Here is a 21626-nt window from a genome sequence, read left to right on the forward strand (position 1 = left end):
CCTCAGGTATGATATTGTTATTGTCATGATTGGTCACTTCAATCACCACTAGGGTTGCCTATTGGTTGTCCTTTAGATTATGTGGGAATGGCACATGATTGTTGGTTGTTACACTAAATTGGCTATGTTGGAGATCTCTTGGATGGTGGAAAGAGTTATCTTTTGCCAAACTTCAATACCTTGTGTTCTTACCATAGTTAGAATGCATAGGACACAGATGGAGCAACTCAGTCATATGACTCAATCTCTTGGATGGTGGAAAGAGTTATCTTTCATGAAACTTCAATACCTTGTGTTCTTATCATAGATAGAAGGGGATAGGGACACGAATGGGAGATGGTCATGATGGGGATCAATGAGATGATTCAAATATACCTATAAAAAGAGGACCTATCCAATGATTAGCTCTCTTTCTTACACGTTCACTCTTTGACACAAGGCTATGTGATTGATGGTTGAGGACTCAAGACACTACAATGTTCTATTATCCTCTTTGTATAAGGTGGGTGTCACACACTATTATGTGTATTGATCCAAAGTCTGTTAAAAGGGTAGTGGATTGAGGGCCATCATGTACTAGACACGAGAGTCTGTGTATAATGTTGATTTTGGCATGCGCATTAGAATTTCTATTTTAATTGTTGAGTTGACTTCAAGTGGCTATGAGAAATTATTTAGTACTTATATGTGCAATTTTAAAAGCAAACTACTAATTGTTTTCATAGAAATTGGATGCAAAACCGTCCCTACAAGGCCTCGGCTCTTCAACAATTTGGCTTGTTGATGAACCTTAGGGTCCTTTGATTATGACATTTACATATACTTGGTTAATTTAAACTATAAAGGATCCTACATTTTGATGCATAAGTAGAAATGTTTTCGTTTGAGAAGGGAAGACACTTAGGATTTGATGCTCTTTATTGTTGTGTTTGATTTGGATTTGTGTCGAGCATAAAAGCCAATTCCATTTTTGCAAGGGTTCTAAAATTTCATATGAGAAGTTGATTTTGTGAATAGACATAAACTAAAGACAGGTTGTCAATCATTAAAATTTTGTTTCTTGTTCAAATTTGAAATTTCAAAAGACATCAAAAAAGAAAAAGAATAAAAAGATAACATAAGAACCAACATGTGTATGCTGCATTAATGGTTAATAGAACATTCCCTATCATGTAGTGAGTTTATTTTGTCTATTGGAACGAGTAGCTATTATAAAATATTCATTCCTAGATTTTTAAGGGTAGTAAGACCTCTAATGAATTTGAAGAATCCATGTAAATTTGGTTGGAAGGACAAATGTTAGGAAGCTACATGTAGGCTAGTAGTTTACCATAATTGATGACAGTTTGACACTTAGACAAAGCATCTTTATAGGATTATACTTTCTTGCAAAGCAAGTCCTTACTGTTATTGCATTATGGTTTATGCTCTTAAACTCGTAGTGCACCACACTCTTTTGGTGTAATTGTGACTTTGGTGCATGCATAACCTTATACACAACATAAAGAGTGTGGGAAAAGTTAAATGAGGACTATAAACTGTGGAAGCCAACCTCATCAAGCAAAATAAAGATTCAAAAAGAGGTTTCTTGTGTAGAATTCCAAAAACAGCATAGAATGGGAGAAAAATAATAAGATGCGTCTCATTATTATGCTAGTGTGCCTTCATGACACCGGGATAATTTTCGATGAGAGCATGGGTCTATACAAAATTCAAATATTCACCTAGAAGCACATTGTGTCACGGCCCCAAAATGACCTCGAAAATAGTTCTACGATTGGCTACACCCAAGCAAACGTTGACCCATTAGGGCTTCCTTTTAAAATAGTTTATATTATTTTTCAAATGATGATGACTGAATTCAGAGAAGCAACTCTAGCAACGGAGGCTGATGACAACATGGAAACACAAGTGAGAATAGTGAAATTTTGGAAAAGACAATGCCAATTGCCTCTCGTAGACAACCAGGTGACAACTCTCCAAATCTCGATCTGACCCAACAAGTAGGAAGATCAAAGATGTTCTGACCAATACCCAAATCACCCGTAAAGGCAACTGAACTTTGCCAACGACCTTGACACCTCCAAAACCCAACCAAGACAAATGGGAACATAGCCCCATGCACTTAACATGGGGTAGCAATGCTTTGACAACCGGTCTGCAATGATCGGTCCATTCACAAAGTCAAATTAACAGGCACACTCCAGAAGCAATGCAAAAAGATATCCATGACCATGCACATTCATATGTAAAATGTACCACCCCATCCACACGACAAAAGACCTACAAGCCAGACAACTCACAATCTGATCACAATATAGCATCTAATGATAACAGGGAGTCCGACCGCCCACAGAGTCCTCGGAAGCAGCTTTTGGCAATAGGTACTATCAAAAACATGGCATCCGATAGAACTCCTCCCAAATCTGGTCTAACCAAGATCCAACTCCACAAGGCACTAAAAGAAAAAGGCTTTTTGATGCCGGTTCTTGACTCATACAAACACTATTGGGAGCCCAATGGCACATCCGACACCAATTCAACCACTACAAATAAGTTGGGATCTAATTGTACTCTGCCATACCTACACCCAATACGTGCCACATCTCCAACCACGAACACCTAGCAACATCTATTAGGCCACAAGCCATACATATGGGATCCTAATGGACTTTCCATCGACAAGGTCTCTCACACATTTTGGGTGCAAGAATCCAACAATCTGTTGCATCCAAACTCATCATTCATAGTAATCATCCACTTTCATTGACATTCACTGGCTACTTGCAATATTCACAAGTGCCAACCGTCAACTACAAGTGCATGTGCACTTTAGCCTAGATCACATTCTATGATCTCAAGTCCTCACTGACACCCTACTCACACTCTGAAGATTCCTTCCCTGTCTATATGGACCCAAAACTATCAATCACTCTCACCCATGCATCATAATTCAGAGTTTTTTAAAGAAGAAATAGATCTATACAAGATAAACTTAGCAAATAATGAAGATGCCTTAGAAGGAGGGAATGTGCCTTCATGGAGTAAGGGCTTACATTCTCACTACAAAGAATAGAGCATGATGAGATTTGATACATGTTGGAAAATTAGGGGGGGGAAGAGAGAAAGAGAGAGAGAGAGAGGAGTGCATAGGAGATGCATAATTATACACTAAGCTATATTCCAAAGAAATTGAAATACATATATATTCAACCCTTAGGGTAGGGTATGATGGTCCAATGAACCCTATATCAATGGTGGAATTCACATCATTCTACACTCATCAACTCATGGTTAATATGAGTCTTATTCCAAAGAAATTAAAATACATATTTGCTCACCCCTTAGGCTAGGGTTCATGGGACAAAGAAATATGAGTCTTATTCCAATGAAACTAAAATTTATACATGTTCACCCCTTAAGGGTAGGGTTATCATTTGTCCCATGAACCTTATATCAATGTGTTCAATTTACAGCATTGTCAGAAACCTCTTCATCCAACTCATGGTTAATATGAGTGATTACAAAGTGTATGTGAAGAGGAATGTAGATGCTCCCACTATCATAGGACTCTATCTAGATGATCTCATTATAGCTTGTAACAGATGATATCATTATAGCTACTAACAACAACAACAATAAGATGATAAAGGAGGTCAATATTATAGGAAATGAGAAATGTATACTGATCAAGGGTCAATATAAAGGTAAAGATGATAAAGAAGGCCAACACTATAGGAAATTTGAAATGTATAATGATCCAGGAGGTCAATGTCAAGGTTAATATTTGTAGTTGATTTGAAATGCATGATATTGGTTTCTTGAATTATGTTATGGGAGTTTAGATTGAGAAAAAGGAACAGGGCATATTTTTGAGCCAAACTAGATAACAAATTTTTGTACTGGACTATTTTTTAATGCTACATGTCATGCCTTCTAGTACACCCACATTGAGACCAAACATAATATGAAGCAATTGGAGGGTTCTCCATTTGCATATCCTCCCCATATACTACACTTACACCCATCTTTTTGTGGGATCAAGGAGAATTGTAGAACATAATTGAGCATGTGGAATCATTACTATAATCTAGAAAAATGGAGGGAGGACTTGAATCTTCTTGATGGGGGGTCTTGTGATTAATTCATAAACTAGACATGAATAAATTTATGGAGAAATAGATCCAAGAGCAAGATAGATGAAATCCAACTAACAATCTATTGTTGCATGCAAAGAAAATGAGTATTACAACCATCAAAGATCCTCCTTATCCATATGGGCTTGTTGGAGGATCATACAGCTAAGACATGCTTTAGTTCTTACAATGACAATCAGAGAATGAAAGATCGACTACTTAAACTTGGAAATGAGTTATCTAAATATAGGCACAATAGAACATAGCCAACTTCATATTCCATGAGTCCTTCAATCATGCTATGATAGCAGGAACAATTTGAGGAGATATGCCCATAGAACTAGATGAAACCAAGAAATGGCCACCAAATTCAAAGAGGATGTCTCTCCCATATCTAAACTACCATGCAATCCATGCAAAAAAAAGAGCCACATGGTTATTATCCTCCTAACAAATCCTGGCATGTAGAGGCATGCCACCTGTTAGCAACCCCCTCATGTCGGCAAACCAAGATACAAATACATGCAATTGAGCACTAATCTAATGGAAAAGAATACTCAAAATGATAGACCACACAATTCAAAGAACTTTTAATTAGAAAATATCTTACACAAGTTCTCACCTTGCACACTAGTAGATGTGCATCCCTATGGGGCTTGTTGCATCTACTTACAATATGTCCTATCACTCAAGCCACAAATTTTGAAACAAGGATGACACAACAAGCTCCAAACACATGGAGCATACAAAACTCACACACACTTTGATATGCTGTCAACAGATCTGATTATAAAAAGATGGATCGAGAATGATTCGAGGTCATGGAGAGGTGAAACAAATAGCCAGCAACCATGGCCAATCCTAAGTTGTGGTACTCCTTCCATGCATCAACATTGCCTCATATAAAAAGCCTAAGAGCTCTGACTCTCATGGGAGAGTTGAGTTGAGAAATGCCATAGTGTCTCTAAAAGGTGGTAGAGGCCACCATGTAGTGTGTGGTATAGAATAATGCTACATGGCACTTGCCTTTCTACCCCTCCATTAATCTTAATGTTTCTCACTACCCCTTGGATGTTTACCATGCATACCACACATACACACAAATCTAACAAACCCCGATAAACCGAGAAGGGGTTGGAAACCAAAATTCCCACTAATGCAAACACAATAAGGAAATTACAATGCCATAACCAACTCCTACTACTACTAGCAGAAGTATGTGTCAATTATTTTTGTTCTTGATCAATAGAGAGAAGTATTCCATGATGGGGAGCATTTCGAGATTCAATCTTTTTTTTGTAAGTTTAATTGTAAGTGTTTGCAAGGTCCTTGAAAGAACATGTTGTAATCTATTTCTTGTAAATATTTGTGAAATAAAGAGAGTTTATGAGAAAGGAAATAAGGTTCCCAACCAATTGAGTTTCTCTCTCCTTACCACCCATGATTTATGTCTAACTGATATGCATAGAGGGATTATTGATTATGTTTTGGTGTGTCTCATGAATGCATTGCATTTGTGGTGTGGCTGATTGGAGGTTGATAAAACCATATTAATAAATACTCCACAAGCCCTCTATGAAAGGATAAATTCTATTAGGTTTCTCATTACTTATTTTTCAACCTTTCCCCCAATGGACATATTTGAGAGAGAGGAGGAGAAAAGTTAAAAATTGATTCCTTCTTTAACTTTTTGTCTAGGCGGTAACTAATCCTCTTACCTCTTGCCTAGGATATTCATAATCCCCTCAGTTTTAATCCTCAAATTGTTTATTTCACTCCTACTTCCCTTGATTAATTTCTTCTCCCATTTTCTTCCTCATTTTCCTCCTCTCCCACTCTTATTCATCCTTTTTAAACCACACTCCTCCCATTCCATGCTTCACTCACTACATTACAACCTCCCCTAATTGGTCTCTACTATCCCCACTTATTGATCACTATTTCTTCCTCTCCTTCTTATTCCCATCCTCCCACTTTCTTCTCCATTCAAGTACCCTTATTTGCTCTATGAATTCACTTACCCTCCATGTACTTCACTCCTTTTCCAATCGTCATTTTCACCTCCACCTATTTATTCTCTTTTGTCATGTCTTGAGAATCTCCTCTCACCTCCTCTCTTCATTTCACCTTTACCTCATTTCTTCAGAACCTCCTCATGTCTTTCTTCCCAATTACTTTATCTTGACATCTCTTTTGAACCTTCTCTCATGTATTAATTCCCCACCCAACATCCCCCTCCTCTCTTAAATAACTCAACATTCACATTTCCCCACTCTTGATGATGGGAAAGACACCCATTGCATGTCATGGAAGACATCCCCATCCATCCACCTCATTCTGGAAGCTCTCCTCTCTCTAGCACTCCTGCAGTCCCTCCCCTGTTTCTTTTCAAGGTTCACGAGTTTTTTCACCCTTATTTTCCCCTTTGGTCTTTTATTCCCCTTGGCCTTTCTTGGTTGATGAATTCTTCCCCGCTTATCCATTTAAATTCTTTCTCGTGTGCCTCTATCCTCTTCATCCCTCTCCCTCCTAAATTGGACCTCCCATCCCATTTTATACTCCTTGTCTCCCTTCCCACTATTCTATTACGTCTTCCTTCTTCTTCTAGTACTTTTCTCTTCCCGTTCCCCTCTCTGCATGCAAGCTCCTTCATTCTCATTATCATGGCATGAACTCTGATTTAAATTTTGATAATGGCTATCAAATTCATTTGCATGTAAACATATCTAGATTCAATGTGGTTTGGGCAAGGTGTGAGAGGGATTCAATGTAGATGACGAGTTGATAAGGCTAAATGAGTCATAAGTGAAAGTATTAAGGAGTGCTCTATTCTCATACCATAAATAATCAAAAGACATTTAATGGCTTGTTAGAGTTATGGGCCTTAGGATGTGCTTCTTGCACATGACCATATCTCACATTAATTAATGTAGGTAGAGCTTCCAAGAATTGAATTTTTCTCTTTCATAAAAAATAAAAGTTTCTATTCCAATTAGATATGCCTTTTATTTAATCTAATGCCTTTCATTTGAAAACTTCCTTTCACTCATTATGATACTAGAAGACCATTTAAACCTAGAACAATATTTATTTTGATGAATACTTTGTATACTAAATCATCTTACAAACTTGATATGGGGGTGAGAATTATGATGTATGGGGCAACAAACCCTATATGAGGGTGCGGATTTTGATGTATGGGTTTGCAAACCCAATATGGGGGTGCAAAATACTCTTTAAAAAGAACCTTATATAGAAATTCACTATTAAGGCACTTAATAGGACCCCTAATTGAGAATCCACTACTAAGACCCTTAAATTTGATATATGTTTGTAATGGCATTTTGTGGGATGTCATCCTTGGAGCAAAGTGGGTTTTGAAAGTAAATCCTTACCTACCTCATCCTTGGCCATCCACTACTTGATAGCTAGACAAGCCTGGTTAGGATAGGGTTGGCTAACCTACATTAACTTAACCATAGAGATGGTCAATCCCTTCTTCTCCTTACTTCCATACTCACTTAAAGAACATAATGTCTTCTAAGGTAATCCAATCATTATTATGGAACTAAAGCATACAAAAGATAAGGAAATTTTTGAATGTTAGGCTCGAGTTGCCAAGAGCTTTCAACTTTTGAAACGTTTCCACTTGATCATATATTCTAGGTAAAATATTGGGTCTAGAGGACATGATCCCAAAATCTCAAGATGCGCTTGGGAATATTTATGATGTCTGGACTTCATTGTCTAGAGGTGGCAACTCAATGAGTACATGTTTAGCTTGATGTAGTAGGGGCTAGCTTTGATTGATAAGCGATACATCAAATACATCATGTATCTTAGAAGTAGGGGCTAGCTTTGATTGATAAGCAATTTCTCTCATTCTACAGATGATATTGTATGGACCATGGTATCTATGATCCATCTTAGTATTTTTTAAGGAAATTAATTGAAATGTCACTTAGTTGTATGGCCCATAATACCTATGAATCATCTTAGTATCTCTAAATGATGATTTTAGAATGTCATCATGGTTGTCGTAGGTAAACCAAAGGGTTAGAGAACCTAGGTTAGTGTACTTTTTATTTCTTGTTCTATGGGTGCCACATTATTTTATCCCAATACTAGGAACTCATAGGGTAGGTACACTCTTTGCAACCCTTCCACCTATAGGTCTAGGGAGTGCCTTGCCCATCATATTCTTGAAACAAGTCGTAACTACCCACATCTAGGTTGTTGTACATATGTCTAAAATGATAGTTTAAGGAATTCCATGTACGAATTCTCCTCCAAGTGTTCTCATAGATAACTAGAGTACATAAAGATAGCTGTCATTCAGCTATTATTCATGTGCGGTGTACCAACCACATCTACAGCTAACAAGTTGGTGACATAAATGCACAATGGTCACCCTGGCATATCACGAGTGGAGCTCGATATCTCAACACTTCCCCCATAGTACAACCACCCGCAAGAGATAAGGAAATTGTAAATGAAGGCATGCCCAAAGCTCTAGAAGCCTTTGGTGCCCCCTGGTCTCCTCAAAAGGAAATCCATACAAATGTAGCTCGAAGTCCTAATCTCTATAACGGCAAACACTTGTCGTGAACTGGTCCCCCACCCCTACTTTCCACACCCAAGGCTAGGCCCTTGGCCTAGAAATCCCATGAATAACAAGTGCATGAAGTTGTCCTTTGTGCACAACACCACTTCAAAAGGGAACAATAGCCTAGGAAACCTGAAGCCATGGAAGGGTTTCTGAGATCTTTGTGTCCCGTGTCAACATGGGCGATTCCTTCAAGGAGCAAAGCTTGATGTCACTAATCACCTCACCACAACAAGGTCAAATTACAACACCCCTCGAACATAAGTTTCATAAGTATTGGGTTGCGACAAAGCTCTTGGATGCCTAGGGCTACTATTAAGGTGAGCGATACATTTGGGTCCCAAAGCTTCCAACGATATCAAATACGCAACCTCAACTCACTAGGATTCATAAGGTAGTAACACAAGAACTTGCGTCAACTCCTGATGCAATCCCACAAAAACCTATGCTCAAGCCTAGCACAATGAACAATTCTGCGAGCCCAAGGAGTGACATGATTCCATGTATAGTGCAACTTAATAAGAAGCTACAAGGTCCCCGAGGGAGCAACCCCCTAAAAGTAGGATAGTTACACAAGAACCTTCCTCCAGGCCCATGCGCACTCCATCAAAGGACACTTTACTCAATGGAGCACCTGTGGTGTTACCTGAGCATAACCTGCTTGCCACATCAAGGGTCGTGGTACCACAAGAACCTATTTTTGCTTTGGTTAGAGCCACCCAAGAACTTGCATGCCTTACCCTGAGAGAGTTCCATCAAGGTGAATGCCACGGTGCTGATACAAACCTGACAACCAGATGCACAAACTCAACACATGCTCTACTTGGCTGATGATGTGGTATGCTGCTGTTCGGCATGCATCTCCATTGCATTCCACATAATCATCATGTCCCAAGTCTAGGCGAGTCTGTACGGTAGACATATCACCAACAAGCACTAGCAGCTCACAAGTCCTTGGTATTCCAATGCACCACTCACATTCATAGTCAGCATTAGGTGAATACGAAAATATATTGTTTGTGTGGATTTTCTTCATGATTTGCATCCTGGCACATTGACAACACGAGTCTATGGATCACCTAGTCTGTCCATCCCGTTTTCTCTTCGGGCAACACCCTCAGCATCAACAGAACCCCTTCCTTTCTTTTTTCCCCTTTCCCCTCTCAACAATTCTAACATCTGTCAACCTGATGACATGTTGCCTTATAGCTATCCCCATGGATTGTCGCCTTACACCTATCCCCACAGATCATCATCCTCCTCCCAACCCGCCAACATGTCGATTCCTTCCATCCCACCGATTTGTCACCTTTTGCTATCCCCTCGACCATTGGGATACCAAAAACTATGAAAAGGCACCCTATCTCCTCAGATCATCGTCTTAGCAAAAACAACAAAGCTCTACCAAAATTTTGCCAGATTTTCCACAATCCCCTACCTCTTCCATACTACCTTCCACCCACCCTTGGATATCCTCAACCTCATCCTCCTCCACCGACTCATTTATCACCCACCCTCCTTTCTTCCCCATGGATCCCAACAATGAACTCTTCAAATTTGAACAGGACCTTGGCCTCCACCCCCCCTGTTGGCTCTTTCCCATGGCTTTTGCACATAGGTAGAGCAGGGTATTCTCAGTATGTAGGGTTCCGAGGCTTTTTGTCACCTACAGATATTTCGGTGTTGTTATTTATAGTATAAGTGTAGCTTAGGATCTCGGGTCATATTCCAGTGAGAGACGTAGGCTTAAGTGTGGTGAGTGAACATAGTGCATGCATGTATGAAAGGGACATGCATCATCATGATTAGGGTAATGAAGGCTTTTGCCTTCATTGGGAGTTGAAGGGTTTAGTAGGAGTTTGAGGGTTAGAGGGAGGTTCAAGGTTTAGAAGGAGGTTCCAAGGTTTAGGAGGAGGTTCTAGGGTTTAGAAGAGGTTTAAGGGTTAGAAGGAGGATCCAAGGTTCAAGGTAGAGTACATGGTGGATAACTCTTCTTCCTCATAGATCATAGAGGTCAAGGGGTTGAGGGACTAAGGGTTTAGGGGGAGCATAGGAGTGGAAGGGGAATAAGGTGTAAGAGCATGGGGGGGAAGGAGAGAGAGGAGAAGGGAGGAGAAGAGGGAGGAGTAGGGAGGAGGAGGGAGGAGGATAGGGGAGGAGGAGGGAGGAGGAGGAGGAGGAGGAGGAGGGAGGAGGAGGGAGGAGGAGGAGGGAGGAGGAGAGGGAGAGGATGGGTTGCAAGGTTAGTACATGCTTTTGGACATGGAGAGCAAGGAAGCATGGACACTTGGAGACACTTGCTTGGGATACCAAAGTAGAACTCAACACAATGCCCCAAAGAGTGTGGGCTTCATTCCATTATGGGGTCTTTATACAAGTTGAAGAGCTTCTCTCTCTACATGTAGGAATTGTAAGACATTCTCTCTCTACATATAGAACTTGCATATAGAAGTTGCATGTAGGATTTGCAAGTTGCATGTTGCATATAGGATTTACATGTAGAACTCGCATGTTGCATGTAGAACTCATGTGTAGAACATGCATGTAGGAATCACATCATGTAGGACTTGCATGTAGGAATTGCAAGTAGAACTTGCATGTTGAGGATTCCTAACATAGATTATTCCTAGCCTTATGCAAGTACAAGCGGAGCTTTGCCGCTACTCTACACACACATTCTATGCTACCTAAGTCCATGTTGGCACATAGACAACACCCCCAAATGCACTTCCCATTGGCCCTTCTGAGTCTCAAAGCACACCCTTTGGGACTATCAAAATGCCAGACATCCCGGTAGAGGAGCTCCAAACCTAAGAGGAGATCTCGACCCAACAAGCCTCCGAAGCAGAGCCAGCAGCATCAACAGCTGCTGCAACCCCTCCCAAAATCATCCAGGAAACGTATGCCAACTTCAACACAAGGGGAGTACAAGGTCTTGATGTCCATGACACACTCACCGCTAGGAGAAACATGGCTCCAACAACTCAATGGATGTACCATCCACTAAAATTATATGTATGAGGGCCATGATAACACCCTCTACTACCACAATTTGGTTGCATACCAATCTCTCAAGGAGCCAGTACAAGCCTCTCTGGCTATGATAGGCCTCAAGGTTGTTGCGGACCGTCTGCCATGTCACCTCAACATGAAGTTGCTCGGTGAATTCATCAACGCCTACAACTCAAACTCCAACGTCAGCATTCTATGTGATGCAATAGGCACCCTCTACTTCTACCACCTCAATGTGGCCGTGGTGCGCTCTGCCTTCGGCCTCCCCATCATCGCAGATAAGTACTCCCACAAGAAATCCCTGCATGAGGCCCTCGGTAAGATCTACAATTATGACAGGAAGAAGACCAAGGGTCACATGCACTTCTCCAAAATAACAAAGCATGAGATGGAAAAATTGGCATGAGTGCTCCAGTGGTTGACCCAAGTCAAACACATGGATCACCATTAGTCAATCATGCCAAACATCCTCGCAAGGTTGGCAATGCCACATGTCACCATCTGGGCTGATTACTTCTACACATAGATGAGGGAAGACCTCAAGACACATAGTGAGGTCATGGGCAATCTGATGATGTATATACTCGTGCTTTACCACATGGGGCAACAACCACCTATCGGCTATCCTACAAAGCAGCCACATGATCTGTTCCAGTAGAAGAAGAGGAGATGGTGGCCGACCACAAACATCTAAGAATAGATCCAAGCCTCACACCTTCTACCCATCTTGCTTAGAATCTACTTGATAGCCAACTGTGTGAATAATATGAAGACCATCAAGTGCAAGAACTCCTGAGGAGATAACGATGCCTCAAGGCTTCCGCCTGACACCCTAAAGGCAAGGCCACCATTCTAGACCCCATTGATGTGGAGTAGTTTCATGGAGATGACAATGTAAATATTGGTCTCCACCCCGTAGCCCCCCAGATGATAGCCCCTACCCCCCCTCCCCTCTCCCTCCCACCCCTTCCCCCCCTAGACGAGAGCCCCTACCCCCCCCTCCCCCTCCCAGATCTAAGCATTCCTCCCCCCCTCCCCCCCCAGACGATAGCCCCTACCCCCGTGCAACCCCTGGCAGCCTCCAAGCTGACATCAAGTGGATGCAGACCTACTGCCACGGGCTTCTGCAATCCAAATGAAAGGACACCTAGTTGCATATCACTCCATGGCCTACTCCACAGCCTACCATCCCCTTGGCATCATCATTTTGTACAATTGAGTGCTACAAGTTCTCTAGAGCTCACTCAAGTCCTTGATCAACAATTTTGACACAATTCATTTAGCCTACCCCGAGGATGTTACCAAGGAGGAGGGGCAAGAAGAAATTTCCATCTTTAACTCTACCGCCTCCCCCACGAAAATACCACAGCCACCCCCTATAAATCATGCTCAACCTCCCCAACAACTTGCCAATCCTATCCCGCCTCCCCTTCCTTGCACCAACCTCCCCATGTACTCCTCTAACACCTTCAACACTAGCATCGCATAGCATGGGACATCCCAGTCCATTTCCTCCAATGCTTCTGTTAACCTCTTGGATGAGGCTCTCAATGCATTATTGAAGCGGGCCCATTTTGTACATACACCTATCGACCCTACACCCAGAAGGAATGCATAGGAGGAGCCTATGCCAAATATCGATGATGATGTCCCTCCAACACCCCCCTCCTCCCTGCCCAAAGATATCCAATGGCGTCCCAACTTGCAATCCTTCTAGGACTTGCCCAATAGCACCCTAATGCATCACTAGAAGGACCATCTCGAAGGATCCCACCTCCATCTCTATGAAATAATGGAAGTTCTCCCCCTCACTCAGTTTATTACCCAGTCCTTCAATGACTAGATGCAAAATGACCCAAAACGCATACGTGGTGGTTACCACTTAGCTGCCAACATGCCCATTCCCCTCATTGACTCAAATGCTGACCTTCAACACTGTTGGCGCATGCCCTTTTGAAAAAGGAGAAATTTTGATAGTAGAAAGTTTGGTGCTACTATCATAGCGCACACCTCGAGTGGCAGATCCATCTCCTCTACATGCCCATGGAAAGATGATAGACCGAGCCCACTTCCAAGAGCTCCAACAAAAGGATCCTAATATTCTCTACAACTTCTCAAAATACAACTTCCCCAAGAAAATCACTTAGGAGGGATTTTGCTTTCACCTCCCGTCATTCAATGATACCTACAGCTCTATTTCCAACCCCGTGGTGGTTGCAGCTGTCCAATTCAACTGCCTCATCCTTTTGCTGCTCTGCGATCTTCTCACCCACAATCAGTCCATTGATGAGAAACTACATAATCTAACCAACCAGATTGTCTTCAACTTGGACACTGGTCTCTCCCAATTCTAGGACTTACACCTCTACCTCCAGGTCCGCAACCTCCATGTCCATCACATTCGAACCTTTGAGGACATGCATGCCACCCACTTCTGTAGTTTCGCTCTGATTTCACACAGATCACCCCCCACCAATTGGACTGCTACACAATCCTCCAGACAGTGTTCTCCATTCACCTACTATAGCATGGCTGATCTGAGGGCAGCTAACTCAACAGGGAGGCATGTTAATAGCCCCCCCACAGCCATGGAGCATGATGATGGATCTCATCCTATGGGTTTTGAGCTGCAAATGGATCAACATCGATCTAGTCCTAATGGGTTTTGAGCCTCAAATGGCTTAGAACAGAGGTAAGCATCGGGATCATCCAAATTTGCAAGGATAATGTAAGAGTGATTTGGATCCTATATATGGATAACACAAGAGCCATTTGAAGTGGTTGAGAGAATGCCTTGGTGCCATATGGGCCCAAGTGGTTGTAACAAAAGAGAGACGAGAGAGACTGGTATAAGGAAAAGGTTTGTCCCTCCCTTTGAAAGGTGACTTGTATAAAAGGCAAAATGGTTGACTTTGGTCTTCATTGTTGTATGCACAAGTTTGGAATACAAGCTCCCTCTTCTCTTCCAATAGTGTCTTTGGGTGTTCTCTTATTTCCCTTGTAGTGCCTTTGTGTTTGCCACTCCCTCCCCCTTCATTCTTCCATCTCCCCTTCTCCCTCTCTTCCCCCTTCTCCCCCTTCCCTCTTTCTCTCATGGAAACACATTTCAACAATCCAAGAGCTACTTGCAACAGATGGCTCATGCTTTGCATTGCTCTCACAAGGAGTAGCTTGGAGTGGAGGCTCCATCGGCATTCCTTCAAGATCCCCACGACACATGTGTCTCTGCCAGAAAACATAGTGAGTTAAATGGAACCCCCCTTCTCGCCAGCTACACCATCTCTCTACCTCCTCCTCTGGAATGTGATATCTCACACCCCATCCCCCTTATCTCTCTCATCTTAAGAGCCCCCTATCCTACCCTAACACCACCACCACTCTCTCACCCCTATACCCCTCTACTTGCCCCTCCCATCCCCTACCTAGCTAGCTCTTCCCCCCCCTCCCGTTCACTTGCACCTCCATCCCCTTCAAACCTGCTATACTCCTTGTTTCCCCTTCTTCCTTCATAGAAATTCCCCCCTCGCTTGTCACCTATCTCCCTTCCCCAACCCTTCTCCTCACCCCTCACTTCCCTTCCTACCTCCCCAACCCTTCTCCCTTTCTTGGTTGCATGTCTGCCTCCATTCTCTCTCCATTTCCCTTCTCCTTCTGCTTGCCCTTCTCCCTCACCCCTACCCTTCCCCTCTCAGTTCACCCCTCTTCCTCCTTGCCCTCCTAGTGCTCTCCTCCTCTCTCATCTCCCTCCCTACTCTGCTCTCAGTAGTAGTAGGCTTCCCCCTTGCCCTTGTCAGCCCTCCTACATTAGTTACATCAGGTTAGATTATGTTATCTCATGTGAGATTAAGTTAGGTTAGGTCTCTTTAATCAAGTATTGCAATTAGGATAGGTTAGGTTAGGTCTCTTTAATCAAGTATTGCACTTAGCTTAATGAAGGTCCACCTAAATAATGTGAAATTTCAAAATGCAATGCAAATTGGGTTTTTGACTTTTGAGCTTGAAGAGTATTGTCTTTATTCTCTCGTCACTTTTTGTATGCACTAAATACTGCAGCATAACAAAGGCACATAAAGATTGCTTAAGTAGTAGAGATGAAATATGGCACACAAAAGAGAGACCTGACTGAAGGGTGATTGAACAACAGATCATTCGTTTTGATGATTAGAAGGGACAAAATCCGATGAACCAAAGATGTTTAATAGACCTGGCTCACTCCTATAGGAGACTTTTTCTCTTACAATTCCAAAAATGACTCATGGGGTTGACTCTACTAACAAACAAAATCTTGAGGAGTTGTTATTATGACCAAGTCTACTTAATGACAAACGACTCTCGTCAAAACAACTTGTACAGGTTCGCCACTTGGAAGAAAGGGCGTTCAAAAATGACTCCCCAACTATGTAGAGGACATGCCTCCCTTGTGACCCTTGTGCCACATGGTTATCATGTGCATGCTTGTTGCTTGGAAGAGAGAGAGTTCAAAGATGACTCCCCTACTTTGTAGAGAACATGTTGCCCTTATGACTCTTGTGCCACATGGTTACCATGCACTGGTTTGCTACCTAGCTTGCCAACAACATTCTAGAGTCTTGCATGGGCCAATCTTCTTGCACCATCCACCACCAAGGTTCACATGTCAACCAATCAATCTTCATAGTGCAGCCAAGGCCAATCACCTCTAATTACCATGTTGGAAACTCTTCATGAGCCAATGAGAAACCTTTAGGGGGACATCAAAATGAATATAGTTCTAAACATCGAACTGCCAAAAAGAACGCTGATACAGGAAGTTGCTAAACCACATGAGCACAATACAAATGCTAAAGAGACATATACTTGTAGGAGCCACAATATCAAAATAAGCATCACACAACTCAAAAAGCCTAGTCCTCAAATCTGTCACAGCTATAAGCTCAGCATGTTCGCTTGAGGTTGATTCTTCTAGCAAGGAAACTTTACTCTTCTCATCCTTTTGCTTCTTCCAACAATGCTCTTCTACATGCCCATGCATTCCATAATAGCTGCATAGGCTTCTTGCTCTTTGTATTACCTTTATCATTTGCAACGTAAGCACACTCACTTTGAAAAGGATCTTCTCTTTACTCTTCACTAAGCAAAAGACCAACACACTTTAAGAACTCTATATTGTCATCTAGCCTCAAGCATCTGATAGTTTCAGTACACATGGAGGGAATACTTTTTTAAAGGATTTCTCTCTTATCTTCAGCTTCGATGCTAGATCGAAGTTCATGGAGTTGTGTGAGTAGTACCTGTGCATCTTGTTCGAGAATGTTTCCAAATGCTGGGATGTGTTGATGTGCTTCTCGAAGCTGAGATGTGTCGAGAAGAGGAGATGGTGGCCGACCCCAAACGACTAAGAATAGATCCACAAGCCCCACCCTCTCTAGCCGTCTCGCTCAACAACCACTTGACAGCCAACTACAGAAACAATATGAAGACCATCAAGTGTAAATCCTGAGGAGACAACGATACCTTGAGGCCTCTGCCCAACACCCTAAAGGCAAGGCCACCATTCCAGACCCCATTGATGTGGAGGAGTTTCATGGAGATGATAATGTAAATATTGGTCTCCACGTCACAACATTCCTCGCACCCCCTCTACCCCCCCAGATGACAACCCCTACCCCCGTGCAACCCCAAGAACCCACTTCATTCATTCATAGGCTCTTCCTCTGCTCCCTAGCCCGCCGGGCTCACAGAAGCCCTACAGTTTTGCAGCCCACTGCATTACCAAACCCCTGGAGGTTACATCACCATGTCAGCCCAACATCTCTCATAGGCGGACCACATGGAGCTCCAGTTGTGCTGTTGGTGGATGCAATGGCCCAACTCCCTCAAGTTACATAAACAATTTTGTAGTATAGGCAAGAACAAGCTTCCCAATTGTCCTCCCCCTTCCTCCAAGCACAACTCAGTGCGTGCAATAGCCACACCTGCATGGTCACTGCACAAGCTATGAGGCAAACCACCCTTGATAGAGCATAGGAGTATCAGGCCAGAGTCAAAGAGCTGGAAGTTATGGTCAGAAAGATTAAGGGCGAGCTCTTTGTAAGTCCCTGGTTCAAACCATGATGGACTAGTTGGACAAGGCAAAATCCAGCCTTCGTACCATTAAAAAATGAAGGGCACAAGCCGAGGACCAAAACGTGAGGCTCAGGGAGGGATTTGACCAACAAATCCAAACCCTTTAGGATCTCCTCGCACAGGAGTGGGCCCTCACCATTGCCATACAAGCAAAGAACAAGAACCCATGCACCTCTGGCCACACAAAGGACTCTACATTGGAAGACAAAGGACAACATGAGTTCTTGATTTACAGAGGGGTCTCCACACAACTCGCCACCTACACCCTGGCCCCATGTACTATCCCCCAAACACTTCAAATGCACTTTGATGGACTCTATGCACAAAACCTCACCTCTCACATAGACTTCACCGCCCCTAACACCCTCCAAACCATCCTCCACAGCAACCCCAACCACTGTCGCCCCATCCTCGCCATGTCTTACTTCTCCCTCAACCTTCATCCCACCAGTCTATCCCTCCTCAATCTCTCCGATCTTCAAACCCTAGCCGCCCACCCCATCGTCCTCAACTTCAAGGCATGGTGTCGTGTAATCGCTGAGTCCACCAATTATCCATAGGACGATGAAGTGATGCAACTAGCCAAGCTTGACAAACTTAGCCCATGGGTCTGTACTCCGACAGCCTCCAAGCTGACATTGAATGGATGTAGACCTATGTCTGGGCTTCCACCATCCAAACACAAGGACACCTAGTTACATGTCACTCCACAGCCTACTATCCCCTCGGAATCATCATTTTGTACAATCGGGGTGCTACAAGTTCTCCAGGACTCCTTGGTCAATAGTTTTGACACAATTTATGTAGCCTACTGTTACCGAGGAGGAGGGGAAGGAAGCAATTGCCATCTTTAACTATACTGCCCCCCCACAAAAATATTGCAGCCACCCCCTATAGATCTCGCCCAACCCCCCCAACAACCCACCAATCCTGTCTCGCCTCCCCTTCCCTGCACCAACCTCCTCGAGTACTCCTCTAACGCCTCCAACACTAGCATCGCGCATCACAGGATGTCCCCGTTCATTTCCTCCACCGCATTATTGAAGCCGGCCGATTTTGTACATACGCCCATCGATCGTTGTGCAGAGGAGGAGTCTATGCCAAATATCCACAAGGAGTGCAGAGGAGGAGCCTATGCCAAATATCGACTATGAGGTGCTTCCAACACGCCCCTCCTCCCCGCCCGAAGATATCCAATGGAGGCCCAACTTGCAATCCTTCGAGGACTTGCCTGACAGCACCCTAATGCATCATTGGAAGGCCCAGTTCGAAGGCTCACGCCTCCATCTCTACAAAATAATGGAAGTTCTCCCCCTCACTCAGTTTATTACCCAGTCCTTCAACGACAGGATGTGAAACCACCCGAAGCGCATACATGGTGGTTACCACTTAGCCCTCGCTAGCACACGCATTCCTCTCATTGACTCGGATGTCGGCCTTCAACCCTGTTGGCGCATCCCCTTTTTGAAAAAGAAGCGATTTTAGCACTACTATCGTAGCGCACACTGGATCCATCCCCTCTACATGCCCATATAAATACAATGGACCTGGGCCCACTTCCGAGAGCTCCAACAAAAGGATCCTAATATTCTCTACAACTTCTCGAAATACAACTCCCCTAAGGAAATGACTGAGGAGGGATTTTGCTTCCGCCTCCAGTCATTCAATGATACCTATGGCTTTGTTCCCAACCTCGAGGTGGTTACTATGGTCCACTTCAACCGCCTCATCTTTTTCCCAGCAAGCAAACTTTACTCTTCTCATCCTTTTGCTTCTTCTAACAATGCTCTTCTATATGCCTAAGCATTCCATAATAGCCACATAGGCTTCTTGCTCTTTGTATTACCTTTATCTTTTGCAATGTAAGCACACTCACTTTGAAAATGATCTTCTCTTTACCCTTCACTAAGCAAAAGACCAACACACTTTAAGAACTCCATATTGTCATCTAGCCTCAAGCTCCTGACAGTTTCAGTACACATGGAGGGAAGACTTTTTAAAAGAATTGCTCTCTTATCTTCAGCTTCGACGCTCGATCGAAGCTCATGGAGTTGTGTGAGCAGTACTTGTGCATCTTGTTTGAGAATGTTCCCAAATGATGAGACGTGTTGATGTGCAAAACCAAAGAGCTCATGCTTTTCAGTTAAAGTAGAGCCTCATGCTTTTCAGTTAAAGTAGAGCCGAGCTTGATAATTGAGAACGTTGAAGTGTTTTGTTACCGTTGGAAGGTTGAAAGGGGAATATAAAGAGAGTGTTCACCCCATGAATAAGCCAAACTCCTTGGTATTCGCTCTAGTGACAAGTGACTCTAGTGCTGCCATGTCTCCTTCCCCTCAGGTCCAGCTCGTCGGCAGGGCCGCCTCCCAGCAGCTCCTTTCCAAATTCTCCGACCTCTCCGACTCTCTTGATCTACGCCACTTCCCTTTAATCCTTGATTGCTCCTCATCTTGTTTCTATGGTCGCTCTTGCATGCACCAACTTGAGAGACGACATGTTTTCCCCGCAGAAGAGCTGGCTCCCGTCCGGGTTTCTGTCGAGAGATTGGACTCTTTCGACGCTCGCACTCCGCTGAATCCACGGTGCCGGAAGAGTAGTGGGTCTTCCGTGAGACGAGGAGAGCTCATGCCCTTCTCTAGCCGGCGACCGAGATCTAACTTCAAAAGGCACCCCCATCTTCATAAAATGGCAGACAAGGTAATGTTACTCGGTCCTTTTAGCTCCCGTTGGGGCCAATCTGCAAAGCAAGATGTTTGTAGATGCTCAGTGATCAGGTTTCTTCCGAGAACACATTGTACATAGGACAATGTTCCATAAAACTTTCATGGTCAGTAGATTGATTAGGCTTCTTCTGAGAACACATTGTACATACTCCTAATGTACAGGAGAAGAAAGTGGCCTGTTACTCATGTACAAAAGGAGATTCTTCGTTTAAGCAAGTAGGAAAAATCGTCTTAAAAAATTGTCTCTTGCATATATAGGTTCCACCAATCCCATGAAAAAACTATTATACTGTATTAACGTCTCTCTAATTTGTTGATGATGTTGATTATCAGGTCCTGCAGAGACTTGCAAAAGGAGCGTCGAGGTGCTTCGCCAATAAATACAGGATGAGGCTTCACTGTGTAGCCAAACGACACAAACTTAAACCCAATGTGCAAGAACCGTACAGGGACTTGCTGTAGAACCCTCGTCCTTGTGGACATAAACCGTCACGAAGTCCTTGAGGTGGGTTTCTCTTTTGTGGGTCAAGGCGTGTTGACTGTGTTCTTTTGTGGGTTCTCTTTTCTCAAGGATGTGTTCTTCAGCTTTCCATGCTCGATTTTCTTGCGTAAGGAATCGTCCCAAAGTTTCCTTGATCATCGATTTCATTTGTCATATATTAGCAATTTTGTTGGTTTTCTGAAGGAGTGATCTCATGTATTTGTCCTTTCTACAATAAGGAGTGTTCTCATGTATTTGTATACCTTTCTAGAAATAAGGTATGCACCTAGAAGACATTGTAAAATTTAATCGTGAGGAGCTCAAACCGAAAAAACTGGGGTTGTGTTCTCTCAAAGTGTCGCTTCTCACACCGATGGTTCTCAATCTTTCCAGCATGCATAAAATTTAGAAAATAATGATTGAATCCTTCTTCTTATGTGTAAGATTCTTTAATGTTCTTATGCAAAAAATCCCCCAAAAAAATGAAGTGCCTCATTGGGAGCTTGAAGTGAAAATAGGTGGCTACCATTCATACATTGTGGTTGAAGAAGTCAAGAACAATTAAC

At 43.0% G+C, this 21626-nt stretch overlaps 1 protein-coding gene across 1 annotated transcript; it reads left to right on the forward strand.

The window, feature by feature from the left end:
- Nucleotides 1–20121: 20121 nt before the first annotated feature.
- On the forward strand, nt 20122–21415 carry LOC147903328 (uncharacterized). The gene is made up of 2 exons (XM_087371384.1): nt 20122–20553; nt 20913–21415. The coding sequence occupies exons 1-2, from the start codon at nt 20122–20124 to the stop codon at nt 21039–21041; spliced, it is 561 nt and encodes a 186-aa protein (XP_087227510.1). The 3' UTR covers nt 21042–21415.
- The last annotated feature ends 211 nt before the right edge of the window (nt 21416–21626 follow it).

This window comes from Dipteris shenzhenensis, chromosome 3 (assembly GCF_047967505.1).
Source record: "Dipteris shenzhenensis isolate YYH24624 ecotype China chromosome 3, Dip_SZ_1.0, whole genome shotgun sequence".
NCBI lineage: Eukaryota > Viridiplantae > Streptophyta > Polypodiopsida > Gleicheniales > Dipteridaceae > Dipteris > Dipteris shenzhenensis.

Excerpts from the sequence above, each read along its gene's own strand:
- LOC147903328 (XM_087371384.1), top strand. The coding sequence starts at position 20,122 with ATGAATAAGCCAAACTCCTTGGTATTCGCTCTAGTGACAAGTGACTCT. Across the intron at positions 20,554-20,912 it reads TTCATAAAATGGCAGACAAG|GTCCTGCAGAGACTTGCAAA; the intron begins GTAATGTTACTC and ends GTTGATTATCAG.